Source organism: Polypterus senegalus, chromosome 3 (genome assembly GCF_016835505.1).
Source record: "Polypterus senegalus isolate Bchr_013 chromosome 3, ASM1683550v1, whole genome shotgun sequence".
Classification (NCBI taxonomy): domain Eukaryota; kingdom Metazoa; phylum Chordata; class Cladistia; order Polypteriformes; family Polypteridae; genus Polypterus; species Polypterus senegalus.
This window is the reverse complement of record NC_053156.1, coordinates 29,804,290-29,824,532: the sequence shown is the minus strand read 5'-3', so window position 1 is coordinate 29,824,532 and position 20,243 is coordinate 29,804,290. Positions and strand designations below refer to the sequence as shown.

The 20,243-nt window shown below is 36.3% G+C and overlaps 3 gene segments (V, D, J or C); all 3 read left to right on the top strand.

The window, feature by feature from the left end:
• Positions 1–483: 483 nt before the first annotated feature.
• Positions 484–2,444, top strand: LOC120524969. The segment is given in 2 exon segments: positions 484–582; positions 2,054–2,444. Coding segments are annotated over 2 exon segments (396 nt in total).
• Positions 2,445–14,473: 12,029 nt separating this feature from the next.
• Positions 14,474–15,149, top strand: LOC120526443. The segment is given in 2 exon segments: positions 14,474–14,548; positions 14,812–15,149. Coding segments are annotated over 2 exon segments (384 nt in total).
• A 4,174-nt stretch (positions 15,150–19,323) lies between these two features.
• Positions 19,324–20,017, top strand: LOC120526442. The segment is given in 2 exon segments: positions 19,324–19,429; positions 19,701–20,017. Coding segments are annotated over 2 exon segments (423 nt in total).
• The last annotated feature ends 226 nt before the right edge of the window (positions 20,018–20,243 follow it).

Below are 20,243 nucleotides of genomic sequence, written 5' to 3'. Positions count from 1 at the left end.
TGACTCGAGCCTTCCTAGTTTTCGTATTCTTTCTCTGTATGTTTAGCATTTGTTTGCTCCGAGGTTGATGTGCTTATTGCTTCCTAAGCAGCTCATCTTTTCTTTACCCTAGCAGCCCACTTCTTCTCTTCTTTCATTGGCATCTCTTCACATTAAAACTGATTAAGTCAGTGTTTTGTGTTGCAATTACTTAGTGCGTTTTCTTTCATTTTTCACTTAAGCTGGCACTTAAATCTTCAATCTGCCTAAAGAATGATTTAAGATATGAAGTGGTAGGGGAAGTGTTGGCTTTTGGCATTTCTTGGCATTGATTAATTTGTAAAATATTTATTAATTCTTGATCATTACAGTTAATTGTAAAACTCAAAACTACCAGTATTTATCTTTATAATTTACTTACGTGTCTGTTTTTTTTTTTTTTTTTTCAAATAAAGGAGGAATGTTAGATACTCGTAGCTACGCGTGTTAGATGTGTCATATCCTGTTTCAAGACACAAAACATTACTACAACGTCAAAGGAGTAGACGTGCAAAATGTCCACAATCGGTTTGATGTTTTATCTACTGATGTTATGGCTTCATGGTAAGATCTTAGGATGAGTGTGACAATGACGTTGATGATATTAAGCTGGTGAATAATATTTATTTTATTGTATTTTCTCAGGTTTGTCGGACGCTGTTAATGTTAGACAGATTCCGTATTCGGTGATGAAACGAGCAGGAGAACTTGCTGAACTTACATGTGAACATGACAACAACCTCTATAATGTCATGCTCTGGTATCAGCAAACCGGAGAAAATAAAGACTTGAAGCTAATAGGGTATCTGTACACTACAACCCCAAACTATGAACAAAGTAATCAAGATAAATTTACCTTGAGTGGAGATGGAGCAAAGAAAGGAACATTAACGATCTCAAAACTCGGATCAGAAGACACCGCAACCTACTTCTGTGCTGCCAGTCAACACGACGATACAGTGTGTTTTATACCCCGTTCAAAATCTCAGCATTGCCCATCTTGTTTTGTTTATTCCATTAACCCAATTTTCATAACTAATATAATTCACTTGAGTGATTTTGTGCCTGAAAGTCAGTGCGCAATTCAATAGAAAGTTTGGTTTCTGTATTGTACACCCTGGCCAAAGACTCATCAGCGTGTTTTACAGAGCGCTTTACAGTGTTTATATTTCACTTTTTATTTACTCTTTCCCACTGTTATTAATTCAAACGCGTATCTCCCACTCATGATTTGTTTAGCATTGGTGCAAGAGCGGTTTAATAGTAACTGCATTAACCACATAGACTCTGAGTTCACTTCTTAAGAACCTTATGCATAATACTTTTAAAGATACAAAATTCCCATCTTCTCTTCCTCGAAAGCTAACGAATGCCATTCAGCGGAGTATTTATTGTTGACTCAATCACGAAAGTGAGTGTACCGATTTTTCTGTTAGTATATGTATTTGTTGTCTTTATTGAAACTGTTGAAAGCATGTAGTTAGTGCTGGCTATGAAAAAATCTTTTCGATTTGTTGGTTGTAAACTATTTAATCGTCTCGACATATTTAAGTATCCTACAAAAGCCAAGCTTATCTGAATTTCTAATGACTTACATTTTTAGATTACCGTTTCGGTTTAAAGATGATAAAGACGCTGACATCTCTGAAAGAGGCGCATTTTCATCAGTCTTTACAAAGACATGACGGTTTCCTGGTTCTCACTATGCCTTTTTAATTTAATATTATGTAAGAATCTTTAAAGACGATTATTAATATTTTATGTTGTGTCAAGCATGTCGATCGTATAAATGTTTTTTTTAAAGATTTTGTCGCTCTTTTCTACTCTAGTATTTAAAGATAAATTAATTTAAAAAGAATATATAACAATAACAATAAAAATAACAAGAGCAAAATTAATAATAATAATAATAAGAAGAAGAAGAGCAATTCCTTTTACCATATTATGTTCAGAGAATAAGACTCCTCATACGACAGTTGTAATTGTGACTAAATAGGCTTTACTTTGACATGCTTGTACTGTTCTTTTTTACCAGATGCTTGGGCTGCACCGATAGTGCATCAGAAGCAGAAATCCGTTCTTCTCCAAATGAAAGGCTCCTTCGTGCTGCACTGCAGTCTGGAAGGAGCAGCTATGAGCAGCTATACCATGTCTTGGTACAGACAGAAGCATTTGGGCGACACCATCGAGTTCATCTGTGACGAGTACAAAAACTACGGCCAGGGTCTGAATGACCGTTTCCAAATGACACACAACAGCAACGCAAACCAGTTTACTTTGGAGATGAGCAATTTAATTAGTGAGGACAGCGGCGTTTACTATTGTGCAGCCAGGCACGGCGATGTCTATGAGTCGAGGGACTGTACAAAAATAAATAATTAAATAAAATACCATAAATACATAAATAAATAAATAACTATACAGCACTTTAAGGCCAAAAAATCTCGTTAAATCTTTGAGTTTAAATTTTATAGTAGCTAGTCTGGAGCTGAAGCTGCTTCTAAATTTTTATCATATAATACATTTAAGTTTTGAATAATCAGTTTCTTTTACAAATATAAATACATTAAAATTTCTTTTTCAGATTAAAAAAAACTACACGACTGAATATTTTATTATAACTAATATATTAGCTTATCAATATATAATTATAATTATATGAATACTAGTCCTTTATAGTGACAATCTGTAATATTATCGCTGACAAAACAACAAGCGTAACAGTGACGTACCCAGGGGGCGTGACCATAGTCCAAGGAATGGGATTCCACAAGTAGCGTATGAAGTCCAGCTAACAGTCGAGTAGATAACAGTGATTCTCGTGTTCAGTCATTGGCCAGACATATATATATTTTTTATTTTACATCATTTCACAACATTTCTGTTAAGTTTCTGCACCCTTAAAAATAAAAGTGCCAGAGTGGTTCTTCAGAGCGATGCCACAGGGGAACCGTTTTTTGTTCTCGAAAGAACTATCCACATTCTGTTCCAGAAAGAACATTATTTATTTATTTATTTATTTGCTTCTGTTTGATTAGATTTCATAAATACTGTACATGATAATATATGTGAAAAATAATGCGCACGTTTAAAAAAAAAACCTTAATGCACTCTGTTATAATCTAACTTGAGGTTATATCTTGGTCTATTAGTATTGCTAGGCTGCCTAATAAAGATGTAAGATTTATGTTTTAAACACATAATTAGGAACCGTTCCAAAGCTCAAAGAACCATTTTCATATGCAGGGATCCATTCCTAGAATTAAACGGTTCTTTGTAAAGCAATAGCTCCGCAAGTAATATCACAGTAAAGTGCAATTAAATAACATTTTAAAGAATATTTTAAGAGTGTACTTCTAATTTATCATATTGCTTAGAAAGCTGACATTTTTGTTTTCACATTGTCAGATGTTCACAAGTTTTTGTAATTTTTACCATAGCTTCAAGTGTGCGTGTTTCTTTTTTCCCCTTTTTTTTCTTTTCCTATTTATGTAGGGTTTTCTCCTTAGTGGTATGAAAAAGCTAACAACAGAAACTTGTAAAGGGGAGTAATTACATCAGTACCATATTCATTACTTGCTAAATACCAGCTAATTACGACTCACTTCAGTGGTATGCCATTAGGGGGCAATAGACAACGTTTGCTTATCTCAGACCTCGGAAAAACAGCACTATTAAATTTTAAAAAGTCATATGTTTGAAAACAAACATAATTATAAGTTTAATTATCTATAATTATTTTTAAATATTAATGTCAGTTGTCACATTTGGCTATCTGTCTGTCTGACCATCTGTATGACTGCATGAAACATGTTAGCTATGAATGGACCAATCTGGTACATTTATCGTCCAAGGAAATTTGTCAGAAAAATACAATATTCAAAGAGATATTTAGAAACAAAGTGATGTAAAATATTTGAAAATGAAATACTTCCTTTTAAAAAGCATTGACAATTTCTCCAAATCGTCTATTTTTAAACGGCCAGTAGAGAGCAGTAGAACATGAGGAATAGTGGACTCTCGTTTAGGTGTGTTCACATAAAATGCAAAGCATGTATTGTCTTCTTCGTTTAAAAAAGCAAACGTACCAATTGAAAAGCAGAGAAACATTATATGAGACTTTAATTTACTCTTCAGATTTTCCTTTGGATTGGTTATTTCCATGTGTGTATATTACCGTTTTCTAAGAAATGAAAGGAACAAGAAATGAAATAACCAATTCATCATTTACAGTACACTGCTGAAGAAAATGATGGAAACACTTCATCATCCCAGTCTGACTCCAAGTAAATTAAGCTTCAATCTGTCCATTTAGGAGGTATAAGTGATTGTGAGTCAACTTCACCTCCTTTGGTGCAAATGAAAGTAAAAACAGCAGCGAGGCAGCTGCAAGACAACCCCCAAAAAGGGAATGCAGTTAGAGGCCACAGATAAATGCTTTCTACTAATCCTTCCTGACTGATTCTTCTCTCGTTTTGCATTTTGTCAATGTCAATGTCAAATTTAATTATATAGCACATTTAAAACAACATAGGAATGCTGTGGCCAAAGTGCTTTACAATAACAGAATAAAAGAAAAACATAAAATTAACATGAATAACGTAAATAGAAATAAAATAAATGAACATAAATAAAATAAACAATAAATAAAAGTAATGTTACATAATCCCAATGAGGAAACCATCAGTATAACTGAAGGTCACAGAATGCAAGTGAATAGAAATGAGTCTTTAATCTCGTTTTGAACAGTTCAGTTGTAGACGACTCCTTTATGTGACGAGGTAAAGAGTTCCACAGGTGAGGAGCAGCAGCTGTAAAAGTCCTGTTTGCCCCCCTTAGTTTTACACTTGGTATGAGGGACAACAAGAGACAACTGACCAGAAGATCTAAACACTCTAGATGGCTGGTGTAAAACACACAATTCAGATAAACAGGCAGTATTTAGAAACTAGCAACAAGATTTTAAAATCAATTCGAAAACTGACAGGCAGCCAGTGTAAAGAAGCTAATATTGGAGAAACAGAATCAGACTTTCTTGCCCCAACCAGAAAGTGAGCAGCAGCATTCTGGACCAACTGTAACCTGCATGTCAGGGATTTGCTAATCCCAGAATATAGTGAGTTTTGCTAGTTTCCTTGTCATTACTGGTAGCATCAGACAGTACCTGCTCCTGATTCAGGTTGCACAGGTAGTCCAGCTTGTCCAGGATGGCACATCCATATGTTCCATTGCAAGAACGTCTCAAGAGCATGGAGGAGATGCTAGGAGATGGAGCATTAAAGATTCCTAAATACATCAATTTTTCATCCAACCACTTTTTAAACCCAGTTATCTGGAGCAAAGGGAGCCTACCTCAGCAGGCAAAGGGCAGAAAAAGGAACAATATCCAGACAGGGCACCTTGCGAATACACACATGTCAGGGGGGAATTCATCAACACCAGTTCAGATAACCTGGTTGTTTCTGGACTGTGAAAGGAAACTAAAACATCTACAGGAAATTGATGAAAGCAAGGGGAAACATGCAAACTGCACACGAGGAGCACCTGGGAATGAACCCCAGTCTCCTTGCTGTAAGTCAGCAGCACCAACCTGCTGTTCATTTGTCCATGATGTAATTGCTATTTTCATTCTTCTTTTAAATGCTCATGGTGCCTCAAATGTCTCAAACACATTTTCTAGAAAACATACTTATACCGATCCACCACAAAGTAACATCACTGACAAATGAAGTGAATTCATTGACTATCTTGTTACAATGGTACCTGACAAGGGGTGTGATATATTAGGCAGCAAGTCAACAGTAAGATCTTAAAGGTAATGTGTTAGAAGCAGGAAAAATGGGCACATGTAAGGATTTGAGTGACTTTGACAAGGGCCAAATTGTGATGGTTAGATGACTGGGTCAGAGCATCTTCAAAATGGCAGGCTTTGTGGGGTGTTCCCAGTATGCAGTGATTACTACCTGCCAATAGTGGTCTGAGGAAGGACAACTGATGAGCTGGCTACTGGGTCATGAGCACTCAAGGCTCATTGATGTGTGTGGGTACACAAATTGCTCAAAACGTTATGTTGGTCATGAGAGAAGTGTGTCAGAACAAACAGTGCATGGCAGCTTGCTGCACATGTGGCTGTGTAGCCATAGATTTATCAAAGTGTCCGTGCTGACCCTTGTCCACCACCAGAGTGCCTACAATAGGCATGTAAGTATCAGAACTAGACATTGGATCAATGGAAGAAAGTGGCCTGGTCTGATTAATTTACTTTTTCTTTTAGATCATGTGGACACACAGGTGTAAATGCATAATTTACCTGGGATTGAGATGGCGGCAAGATGCACTATGAGAAGACGGCAAGCTAGTGGAAGCAGAGTGATGCCCTGGGCAATGTTCTGCTGGAAAACCTTGAATCTTGGCCTTCATGTAGATGTTGCTTTGGTAAGTACTACCTAACTAAGGATTATTGCAGACCATGTAACCCCCTCATGGCAACAGTGTTCTCTAATGGCAGGGGCTTCTTTCAGCTATGAAATGTACTTAAACACACTGCAAAAAATTTTCAGGAATGGTTTGAGGAAAATTTCAAAGAGTTCAAGGTGAAATTCCCAAGATCTCAATTCAATCGATCATTTGTGGGATGTACAGGTTTTAGAGGATCTGCTGCTAACATCTTGGTGCCAAACAGCACAGGAAACTTTCAGAGTTCATACATTGATGGGTCAGAGCTGCTTTAGTGACATGTCAGGAACCTACACAATATTACGCAGGTAGATTAAATGTTCTGACTAACATATATACATATGTATATATATGAAACTATGGTGGCCCAACCTCATCTCGATAGCTTGTTTTGCTCCTTATCGGTCCACAGGTACAGTATATTACAACGTGGTCAGAATTCTGGCCCTGAAATTATAGCAAATGCCAAAACTATTGGAAATTTTCATCTATGCAAGATGACTGGTAATCTACTTACTGAAGCATCGCCAGTATCTAACTTAATATGCAGAAGAATTGTGGCTTCTCCTGCATGATCACTTGTCATGGTTTTGCTGGCAATTGAATGTTTATGCAGTTTTACAATTTGTAAGCGTGTGCCATTACTTAGGCTTTGTCTGTCGACTGATAACACAGAACTACTACTGTACTTTGTGGAGCAGATGTATATAAGGTATTTTTTTGATGCATGCATATCAAATTGGTAGTATTTACATAAGAGTATCATTGTATATGATGTACAGTTTTGAAGAAAAATGAGCATTGCATGAAAATGTCACATATTCGATTCATGTGGTTATATACAGAAAGTTGGCATAAAAAATCAATTGAATAAAAATTACTGTTTGGCAAAAGATGTGACTTGTGACATATTTCCAGTACTGCAATTTGCTGTGATTTTGATCACAACTGCTGCAGCAATTCAGTTCCCAAACTTGCCAAGTTTAGCTATTCTACTGATAAGTTCAGTGTTTTAATATCTGCTTTGTATCTGTGTGGTTTTAACCTACAGGCATCATGCATAAGCCTTCCTGCAGTGATATGTTTTTTTTAGCTAAATATTTAATGGAAAGTGCATCAATCAACACAGTGGTCTTTTGATAGCCAAGTTAGCTGTATGCAGTGGAAGTCTAAGTTATTGAAGTTTTGAAGGAGAACAAACATATAAAGATAATGCAGGATATATTATAACACAAAAGTAATAATACAAGAGGGTATATGGTTTGGGAACTAAAGGTACAAATATCAGAAGAGAAAATAAGAATAAACCTTTAAATTCTTCCCTGTGCATCTTTCTTCCTTCTTTAGACTCTCTTTAGGGCTCTCTTCTTCTCCATTCTTTTTCCAGCTCCAAGCACAAATGGCTAATGGTCAGTGTGGCATAAGAACCTTTCTGGAAGTGCTTCCCAGAAACGTCCAGTTGCCACTTCAGTAAAGAACTAAGAAACACCTGAGGTCTCCACTACAGAACTCCACTTAGGGCCCCAAGAGTCCAAGTATTCCTGGACCCTAGTCTTCTTTTGATCATACTGGGGAACAGTAGACATATATTTAACTGCATGGAGAACCTCAGGTGTTGCCATCCATCATCTTTTAGTGTCCTGAACTTACTTTGGTTCCCCAGGAGTCACTTATTTTTGAGACTTCATAAACAATATTGGGGCATACTACCCCTATAGAAAATGTGTTTTTACTGGCAGTATCAGCACTGTTAGAATTCTAGGAATCTGGATATTCCACAGCCTCACTCCTGTTCTGCACTCTAAACAGATCGTTGCAATTGCTGTCCCTGCCATCCCTTTACAGACTTTGTTTCAACCTCTTTTTGAAGTGTGCACAACTTATCAAATATACAAGCACTATGTATCATGAGTCTAATGACATCACAGGATGTCATTTTGCATTTGTTTTACTTAAGCAGTAAATTTTTACCTGCTCTGCTCAGTTCAGCTATGTGGTCTCCATTTTGTCAGTTCTGCTCTTTACTTATATTTGCAAGTAATTATTATTGTTTACTTTTTAAATTTGTATTCAAATCACACTTATAAGTGTGAAATGTTCTCCTTTAAATATACTTCTTTATGATTTTTGTGTGTTCTTTCAGCCTGTTCTCATGCAGTCAACATCATTCAGGAACCTGATGTCCTGATTGTGAAGAGTCCTGGAGAAACTGTAACACTGCATTGTAAACATAATGACACCACTCAGCTTGTTATGCTCTGGTATCGACAGATGAACAGCAAGGGGATGACTTTGGTGGCATTTTCGTATGGCTCGGGTGACATACAATATGAGGACGGTTTTAAAGGCAATTTTACCATGACAAGATTAGACACCTTGCAATCTACATTAAAAATTAACAGGATCAAGCCAGAAGACACCGGGGTCTACTTCTGTGCATCGAGTATGGCACACTGACACAGAGCAGAATGAACCCGATACATAAAATAAGATGGAGAAAAGACAAATTTGAAAGAGACAGACAGGAAGTCAACAACAGCTGCAATTGAGGTTGCTTTTGTTATTCTAGAGAATTAGCTGTTACATACACTGCACTGGGTGCAGTTGTACTAGTTGTATACAATGAACTTTTGTGGTGGGATACAATCGTCACTAAGTTGAAGCAGTATTTCAATTAGGAGTAGGCTAAAATTCCTATAACAAGAGTTATAAAAAAAAGCGATCAAAACAGCCAAGAGTAATTATAAATGCTTAAAAGAACAACAATCATTGGTACTACAACATCCCGGACCTCACAGGTGACAGTGCTCACCAAACTCCAGTCTTCAAAACATTCTCCAGCATTCATTCCACATTCTTTCTCCATACATCTGATTTTTGCTAATTCCCTGGTATTCATGCTGACTATCACTCTAACCCCAGATATATAGAGCAGATCAATTCAGTAAACATACGAGGTACGTTCAAAAAGTTTCAGCACTTTTCAACTCTATTTCAAAAACAAATTACATCACTTTTCTACATAGTCACCTTCCGTTGCGATGCAATTTTCCCAGCGTCATACAAAATTTTTTAATGCCCAATTAGTTTCCAACCAAAAAATAAAAGTGCGGAAACTTTTTGAATGTCCCGTCCATCGTATAAACCCCCATGATGATATGTTTCTAAGGTGTCCCAGAGATTTGAGTTAATTTTGAACTTGTTATATGAAGTCCTTGAGCCACATGACAACCGAGCTGTCTCCTTTGCCCTACATTATGTACATCATTATTTTTTTTAAAGATAAAGATACACCACTGTTGCTGGGGATCAAGCTTAATCCTGCAGCCCTCATACAGTACTCATATCTTTGAACTAGAGCACCTTGGTTCCATCTAGTGACAAAAGAACAGAAATAGCGGCAAAGGAGCTGTTCTGCCATGTGTTGAAATTTGCTGCTGTATTTGTAAAGTAGGTTCGGCAAAATTTCCTATAAGACTTTCTGGAATGCCACAGGGTTTATATTGAGATGTTTGTATCATGCATATCTTAACATTACAAGTTAGAGAAAGTCAGGAGAGAACAACACTAGACCATAACATGTAGGATTCTCAAACATGTAATGGAGCGTTCAAACCCCAGCCCAGTGACTTTCTTTGTAGACTTTGCACATTGCTCATCTGACTATGGTAATTTTTGAAGAATGATGATTTCCTTTCTCCAATCTTAAAAAAGTTTAGATTAAATTAATTAGTAACTTAAAGAGAATGTATGTTGTCTTTGATTTGGGCAGAAGTAACAACTCAATTTGAAATGTAGTTGAATGTAGAATGCAGAATTAATCTACAAATGCCCTGTTACAATGGAACGTCAAGTGAATTGTCAGTTACATACTGTAAGCTGTTAGACATAATTTTCAAAGATCTTTGTTCAAAACAGTCATGCAAACCAGCAAAAACTAAAAATGAGATACAAAGCCAAAATGGTTCATAAGAATGTTTTTTTTAAGGCTAATGATTTAGCCTTAATATTCAGTTGCTGTTCAATGAGAGTGCTCATCTTAATGACTTTATGATATAATGGGTCACATAGTATGTGCATCACATGCCTTACAACCATGAAGCACCAAAGTGAGCAAACACACCAAATGCTGGTGATCATGGAAACAAATACACAAAAAGGCAGTGCCCATGAAATACCAGATGTCATAAAATGAGGATAAAATGACATCACCAAAAACAAAAATAATAAAATTAACTTTAAAAAAACTAAGGAATTTGGCAATATTTACATGAGTGTGCACTGCCCTGGACTAGATTCCCATCCAGTCTGATTACAAACGTGCCCCAGTTGCTCCTGGGATAGGCTATGGTTTCCTTCTAAAGGTAAGTAAAGATCTTGTGTAGTCTTTGACATGACTTTAGATCACTCCTTTGACAATACTGTAGATATTACAGGTTGTTTTATTTTGAACTCAACTGCAAAGTCACAAACATGCACACACACACCTCAAAATAGTTGTCAAAGGTGTACGGGACTTAATTAAACAATTACGTGCAATCTTCCATATAAATACATTTTTATATGGCATTAATGGGGCTACTTTAACATTATTTTGTCATCTCAGCACCGTACCAAATTGTGGTTGATTTTCCTGTGGCTATCATCATTTTGTGTTGTTTTTTATGAGTGAAATCATGGTGACAGTTGAATCAAACTACTAATAATACCTTGTTTATGGCAATGTCTTCAGTGAAACTTTGAGCTCCATGATATAATAACATTTCATTGAAGAGCCTGGGTGGAGAGAGTTTGTGGTCCTCTGTGACAGTACATGCATAGTAGTACACACCAGTATGCTTAGAAACATTGCCAGTATTTTGTGTAGAAATTGGAAGAGGCTCCTAGTACTACATACCAGCCCACTGCATGGTGCATTTGGCAAAAATGTCAAATACTGATTACATGGTTCAGACAAAGCACAATGTGTTGCCAAATGTCCATTGTTTTTCAAAGACAAAAACATTGCAAAATAACAGAACCACTTTAGAATGGAATTTTGAAACAAAGAACTTTGACTCTCTCTTCTGTTTTTACGTTTTGCCAAGGCATTTTGGCATTTCTAAATCCTTAGGATTATCCCTTCAAATTCCTTGATCTCTGCACCTTCCAATTACAAACCCTACAAAAGGACTACTACAAACACATTAACATTATAGAAAAATGCTTTTAAATTAACTTTAATGGTTTAAATTAACAATTACAGGCAGTTGTAGCATCAAGAAGCATATTCTTAACATCAGAATAAGAATCTCAGGCTACAAAGAAAAATAAACCTTGATGAATCTAATATCCAATGTTGAGTTCTTAGCATGTTTAAAGTTGGGGTATTTTTTTAGTTTTGATTTTATTAGGTGTTTTAGCCCCTTTTATTGGTGTCTAGATATTATCACACATGTGCACCAGGGGATCATCTTTATAGTGCATTGAAGATAAGCACTAACACTCCAAGCTGAGAGGAGGCGCTGTCACTATCTGATAGAATAGAATAGAATGCCTTTTAATGTCATTGCACAGATGTACAATTAAATTTTGGTGTGTCTCCAGAATAGTACATACAATATAATAAAAACAAAATCTTCAACAGTTTCCACATATGCTCTACATTTCAGTCTACACACATACTGTCATAGACGCCCAGGGATGTTGCCCCACCAGGACGCTGGAAGGAGCAGGGGACCAGAAATGGGACAATATTTTTCCAGGTGGGCAGCCTCCCTGGAATGCATGGGGGTCACGGAGCTGCGAAGCTCAACCCTCTACGAAGACGGAGTCACCGCCAGGGGGAGCTCGGCCGTGGTTGGAACCTTGGATGGCAGCACTTCCGCCACACCAGGAAGTGCTGCCGGAAGAAATTCCAAGGACACCTGGAGTCTTTCCGGGTGCTCTCTTGACACTTCCACCACACCAGGAGCCTATCCGGGTCATTATAAAAGGGGCCGCCTCCCTCCAGAAGCTGAGCCGGAGTTGGGAGGAAGGAGACAAAGCTTGTGAGGAGGGGAGTGGAGGTCATTGAGAGAAGAAGAAAGAGAAAGAGACTGAGACTGTTGGAGAATAAGGCATTGTGGTGCTGTGCTTAATAAACGTGTGCCTTTTGGACATTCTGGTGTTTGTCTGGCATGCTTTTCACAATACATTAATATAAATCAATAAAACCAATAAAACATAGAAGGCCCAGTGAGGCTATGTGGCCACACCGTCAGGGACCAGGGGAGGGTCCACCCCTTATAGTCAGTATAACATGAAAGGAGACATGCCCAGAGAATGGCACTTCATTTGGACCTGAGATTGCTTGAGAATGGAACTCCAGTGTGATTCACTCATCTCTTTTGTGCAGCCGAATTTTTTTTGTTTTTCTGTAAGCCAATGGTTCTCAAACTGTGGGACGGGCGCGAAGTAACAAAAAGGGGGGCGCGAAGATGTGAAAAAAAGAAAACAAGAATCAAAAATATGAAAAAAAAAAATCTGCTGAAAGCAAAACAAATTAACTTAAACTACATTCTGATACTAGAACAATAAATAAAGAGTTAGATAAATGTCGATAAAAGTTAAGTAGGTATAATAAAATATGCATCTACATTTCAAAAAAATGTTAGGGGGGGGCGCGATTAAAACTGCTATGAAAACTCGGGTCGCAAATACTTAAAGGTTGAGAAACGCTGCCCTAAGCACATACAGTAGTTTTGTGCTTTATCTTGCCAAGAAATTAAATAGGGTTAGCTTAGTTGGCTCTCCGTATTTTTAGTTGACTCCTAATCTCCTTCAGACCGTGATAGTGTAAATGAATTGGGATGGGGGTCTCCCTTAGGGTTTCAGTCAAGTTACAATATGTATGTAGCATAATAATAGATAATAAAAGAATGAAAAGATCAGGTTAGCACTATAGATCAAGTTAAATACAAGTTTCAAGTCACCTAGTATATATCTGTTTTAATCAAATAAAGTAGTTTCTTAATAATTGTTCATATATCCATTATCTAATCCACTATATCCTAACACAGGGTTCCACTGGAGCCAATCCCAGCATGCAAGGCAGGAACAAACCCCAGGCTGAGTGACAGCCAACTGCAGGGCACACACTAGGGACAATTTAGGAGTGCCAATCCACCTAACCTGCATGTCTTTGGACTGTGGGAGGAAACCGACACAGACACGGGTAGAACATGCAAACTCCATGCAGGGAGAACCCGGGAAGCGAACCCAGGTCTCTTTACTGTGAGGCAGCAGCACTACCACTGTGCCACTTTATATATTTATAGTGTTATTGTGAGTAAAATTAATATGCCCTAATTAAAGGATAAGTGTCTATCTGGTTGCTAGGTCTCTGTTATTCCAAAAGATGGCACAAACATTTCTTATAATAAAATGTGTTGCATTTGTCATTCTAACAGATGGTGCATCACAAACATTTGTAGTAATGCATTTTTTTACTATATGCAATAACAAATACAATGCATTTTATTGCTACATGCATTACAAAATACATTCCAATAAATGGGGCACTGCAAATGTGAACACAGAGGTAACACAGCTAGTTAATAATAAATGGGTAAGGAAAATTACTAATTTTATTTAGTGATTCAGTAAATTTGTTGTTTGCTTCACTGATGAAAGCTAGAATTTGGCTGAAATAAACATTTTATTAAAATGACCTTCAATATGGGAACTTTTGATAATGAGTGGTGTACTAGCAAGGTAGTTTACAAAATCATGGAGGTGAGTTTGTTTCACCAGTTTAAAATAATAAATGACATGTGTTTTCTTTGTTTTGTCTGGTAGTGTTTATATTGAAAAAACATTATTAATTTTTATTTAATGAAATTAAATTTTAAAATGACATTATCTATAGCAAGTACTTAACAAAAAAGAAAAGAAAAGCAGATGAACAGGAAATTGTGACATCATATATGTGACTGTACATAGAATTGTGTCCTTTACATCAGGGGTTTTAACGGTTCTGTTGTTCATGAGAGAGCACTGCATTCCAAAATGCAGCTTCTTCTGCTGTTATACTGTATTATTACTTTTGTACATTGTAAGTTTAAAACTTTTTTTTTAACCTAAGAAATGTCAAAAATTTTCCTTATTATGCTTTCAGAAAAGTTTTTTTGTTGTTTTGTAATGTGATGTTTTTTAGATATACTGTAAATAGAAATTGATGTAAAGCATTATTTATTTATAACTAATATAGTTTAACTGCAATTATATTTCTATTATTTTGCAGTCTCATCTTTTTTTTTCTTCACAGGTTTTATAACTGTTCATTTATTTATTTTTACTTTTCTGTACATTTTACAGATGCTCTTTGCCAATCTTCAGTGAAGGTCAGCCAGTCACCATCCCATATAATAGTGAAGCAGAATCAGTCTCTGAAAATTCAGTGTAATCAGAGTGCTACTAATACCTACATGGACTGGTATCGGCAGCAGGGCTCAAGTGAACTTCAGCTGGTGTTGCGAGCTCTGTACATGAGCAAACCAGAGTATGGCGACAACATACCCAAAAGATTCAATGCAATTCGATCAACACTAGAAAGCACCACACTCACAATTGATAATGTAGAGACGTCTGACACAGGACTGTATTTCTGTGCAGTTAGTGACACAGTGCACTATAATGTGATATCTGTAATGTAAAAACTCCTTTAAGTATCTCTACAAAACCTGATTGTCTTTCAGAAACATGCTTATTAGTCACAAGTACAGAATACAGCATTCCAAGATTTTACAATGGTAGCTCAGGGAGGGTAAATGACATACTGTTGGTCAAAGTGTGAGTCAGTGTGATAGAATTAAAGTCCACTTTTGTTTGGTCTAACAGATTAGCCACTGAAAATCCATCCATCCATTTTCCAACCCGCTGAATCCAAACACAGGGTCACGGGGGTCTGCTGGAGCCAATCCCAGCCAACACAGGGCACAAGGCAGGAACCAATCCTGGGCAGGGTGCCAATCCACCGCAGGACACACACAAACACACCCACACACCAAGCACACACTAGGGCCAATTCAGAATCGCCAATCCACCTAACCGGCATATCTTTGGACTGTGGGAGGAAACCGGAGCACCCGGAGGAAACCCACGCAGACACAGGGAGAACATGCAAACTCGAAAGTGGGTAACAAAAATTGCAATTTAGAAAGTAGGAGCTTAATACGAAGTTTGACTTGGGGCTGTATAGTATGAAATAAAAATAGTTATAAATTAAGAAAAAGTAAAATAAAAAAATTGCATAAAATTATTTTATTGAGCCCTTTCCACTGGGCTTTATTATGTACTGATGCAACATCAATTAATAAAAATATTTAGTTGAACATTGTAGAGTAACTATCAAAGTGCAAACTACAAAGAAAGCAAACTGAATATTATTATGAATCTTTACTTTGAATTGCAGCTTTCATGATGAATAATAGTATATTTTATGCTATTGGCTGAAGCTTTTTAGGTCGGCTCATGCCCTGTACTTGATGCTACCAAGAATAGCTTAGGTGTCTATTGTTTAAGTAAAGTAAGAAAGATAATTCATTAACTTATTAAATAATTTTAAAAATATTCACAGACTAGCAATTGGTTTACTATCATATATCAATATATAGAAGTTACAAGTTGCTGATTGACCCCCTGACTTTCTGACAAATAAATGGTTTCCCTTATAAGGGGCTGAAGTCATGACATTGAGATTCAAAAATAACTAAATAAATAAATGTATTTAATAGCAAAAAAAATGAATCAATGTCACAGCCCTGAGACCCAGAAAAAAAGCCAACCTTAGTGAAAAGTCTATTCAATAGTAAAAAAAAATAATAACAGCCATGACAATATTTCTCATTTAATAGTCAGAAAGACCATTTTATGACAGATCTGCATAGTTTTAGAAGATCACAGACAGAAGCATTTTCCACTGCATGTGTGGCTTTGTGGTTTGAGCTTCATTTTTTCTTATTTACATTTTAAATGTTAATCATTTTTATGCTTCACATACAAAAAATATGCAACAGAATAAAACTGCATGTTTCCAAACGACAGTCAGTCAGTCATTGTCCAACCGCTTCATCCTAACACAGGGTCACAGAGGTCCGCTGGAGCCAGTCCCAGCCAACACAGAGCACAAGGCAGGAAACAAACCTCAGGCAGGGTGCCAGCCCACCAAGCACATACTAGGGATAATTTAGGATCGCCAATGCACCTAACCTGCATGTCTTTGGACTGTGGGAGGAAACCCACGCAGACACAAACTAATGAGAAATTCTTTTCTAATTGCAAAAAAAAAAAAAATATTTTTCACTCATGTCATGGTCCTGAGGCCCAGAACAATCCTATTTAAACAAAATGTTAATTCTGAAAAAAATGGGCAAAACCACAATTGCGTTTTACATTGAATAGTCCAAAAGGGCCATCTTAGTGGCAGTCTACGGCAAGTTCAGATAAGAACACAGGTCATCATCGTGTCTAGCTACAAGAAAGTGACACTGAGGTCCATCCTATTTTTTTTTAAATCTTGGTCTTACGTATATTATGTATACATAGGTGTATGGAGAATTAAAATGATCATTTTGGTACAAGTCTCAATTTTATTATTTTTTAAATAATGGTTTAATTTATGTTTTGTATACAAAAATAAATGAACAATTATAATTACAAACACGATGTAAGTGATATTGATAATAAAAAATGATTTATTCATTCTTACTCCACAGGAAACAAACATTCTTTACAAAGAATAAATGTACATTTTAGGAAGTATATGTATTAAAATAATATATTAAAAATGAACTAGGCAGGGACCCTATGAGATGTTAGAGTGACAATGGCTAATTAATTATTCAGTAAAATGGGTCAATCATAGGCCTCAACAATGGGTCTATCAGGTAAATATATGGAAGCTGTAGAAGGTCAGGAAGTCCACTCCTAACTCCAGCTTTGTTTGGTTCAGTACTGCCTCACAGGTTCATTTAGACAATAGATCTGACCTCTGAGTAATGGTAGGAGCTTGTGAAAGCCATCCTGTCAGTTAAATCTGTAGTGGATGAGAAACTTGGTCAAACCTTCTGTGTTGCAAATTACATTATTACTGCGACCAGGGTAAATGTTCCAAAGCACCCCTCGGCTCCCAGAGAAAAGAAAAGAAAAAGAGGTAGAGCTTGAAATTAAAAGAAACTGGACTTAGCACCCCTAGATAACATTGGCAATATCATGTCTTTGCATTTGGCTTGCATGTGATGAATAAAGTCCTCTGACCCCAAAAAGCCTACAGCACATGGAAGGAACACCTGATGCATATGGCCATAACTCACCACTACATTTGTGATCCCAGCCTTCTGATCAATCCTGAAAATTGTTTTTATGGACTGATTGAATCAAAATATTTAGGCTACAAAGTGGGTGGTGGAGTAGCAATACCACAATGTCCCATGGTTGTTGTCATTGTTAACTGGCTTTCTTAGGGTTTGGACGGTTCTACTGTTGGTTTGTTCCTCATTTCTGTGAGAGAGCAGCACCCTTGACTAACTTAATAAATAAACAGGATCCTAACACTGCCATATGGGATTTTCTAGCAGAGACAGCATTTCAGGACTAAAAATCAGGCCTCACATTGGCAGATGTGTTAGCTTCCCCTGATTTCTCTTTGTCTTTCATTTTACACACCAATGCTTTATACTCTGGCTTTGGTGCTGGGCTGAGCCAAATCATCATTGGTGTTGATCGCCCTGTGATGTTCTTGAGCCAGAAGTTGTTAGACAGTAAGACTAGATACGTGGCTCTGGAAGACCCTGGTGATCAAGTGTGCTATTTAACAATAACGAGTGCATTTTATATACATTTTCTTTCTTTCTTTCTTTCTTTCTTTCTTTCTTTCTTTCTTTCTTTCTTTCTTTCTTTCATATTTTGTCATTGATATTAATGTCTCACGTATTGATACCTTAATGTTATCGACAAATGCCCATTTTGTGAAGGGAGTGAGACTGTTTTTCACTGTTTCCTTCTTGTTGTTGAATTGAACCTCTTTTAAATTTTCATAAGTCTATTTCAGTCTTACAAAGCTGTCTCATGGTAATGGTTCTTGTATTTATGGTGATATTGTATGTAAAATTAATCCACCTTAATAAAAGGATAAGTGTCTGTCTGTTTGCTATGCCTCTGTTATTCCAAACGAAGGTGCATCCAAACATTTTTTAAATAAAATGCATTGTATCTGTCATTCCAACAGATGGTGCATCATAGGCATGTGTAGTTATGCATTTTATTACTACAAATATTTATAATGCATCATCTATTGGAATGACAAATACAATGCAGTTTATTGCTACATACATTACAAAATACATTCCAGTAGATGGTGCACTGCAAATGTGAATGCTGAAGTCTGTGTTGATTACTTAGGTTTCAGCTTAGAAGGATAGCACAGATAGTTAATAATAAATGTGTGAGGAAAACGGTTATTATTTTTAGTGGTCCAGTAAAATATATTTTTGTTTTGTTTTGTTTTGTTTCATTGGTAAAGCCAAAATTTGGCTCAAAAACAAACTTAATTACAATGACTTTCAAACATGTACTGACTTTAAGGTACTTCTGAAAATGAGTGATGTACTAGCAAGGTAGTTTTATCTATTTAAATGAGAAATGAGATGTGTTTTCTTATCTTGAAAAAGTATTATTAATTTTTATTTGATAAAAGTTAATTTTAAAAACTACATTATTTGGAACATTTTGCTTAATTTTCTTTTGTCCGTTTGCCAAGTACTTAAAAGAAAAAGAAAAGACGAACAGATGAACAGGAAATTGTGACGTCATATTTGTAACTGTAGAATTATGTCCTTCATTTCAGGGGCTTTTAATGGTTCTGTTGCTCATCAGAGAGCACTTCATTCCAAAATGCAACTTCTTGTATTATGTTTTAATATTGCTTTTGTACATTGTAAGTTTATATTTTGTTTTTTTTTAAACTTACGGGATATTAAATAGTGTGTTTTATTTTCCTTATTATGCTTGTATTTGTTGCTTTTTAATGCAATGTTTTTCAGATGTAGTATAAACAGACATTGATGTAAAGCATTATTTATTTATTTATAACTAATATAGTTTTATGCACTTAACTTTTTGTTTTGTTACAGTGTCATCTTTTTTGTTCTTCAAAGGTTATGTACCTATTTCTTTATTTATTTTAACTTTTTTTATACATTTTGCAGATGCTCTTTGCCAAACCTCAGTGAAGGTCAGCCAGTCACCTTCCCATATAATAGTGAAGCAGAATCAGTCTCTGAAAATCGACTGCAACCAAAGTGCTGCTTACAGCTACATGGAGTGGTATCGGCAGCAGGGCTCAAGTGAACTTCAGCTGGTTTTACGATCTCTATATATGAGCAACCCAGAATATGGCGACAAAATACCCAAAAGATTCAATGCTACAAGATCAAAACTAGAAAGCATAACACTCACAATTGATAAGGCACAGACTTCTGACACAGGACTGTATTTCTGTGCAGCTAGTGACACAGTGCACTAAAATGTGATATCTGTAATGTAAAAACTCCTTTAATGATCTGTACAAAACCTGATTGTCTTTCAGTAACATGCTTATTAATCAAAAATACATAATAAAATGACAACCTGACCTGACCTGACATATGCAGCTCAGTCAGGGAAAAATGACATACTGTTGGTCAAACTGTCAAAACTGAAACTGTTTCACAAAAATTGCAATTTGTAAATTTGAATCTGAAAAGGTTGTT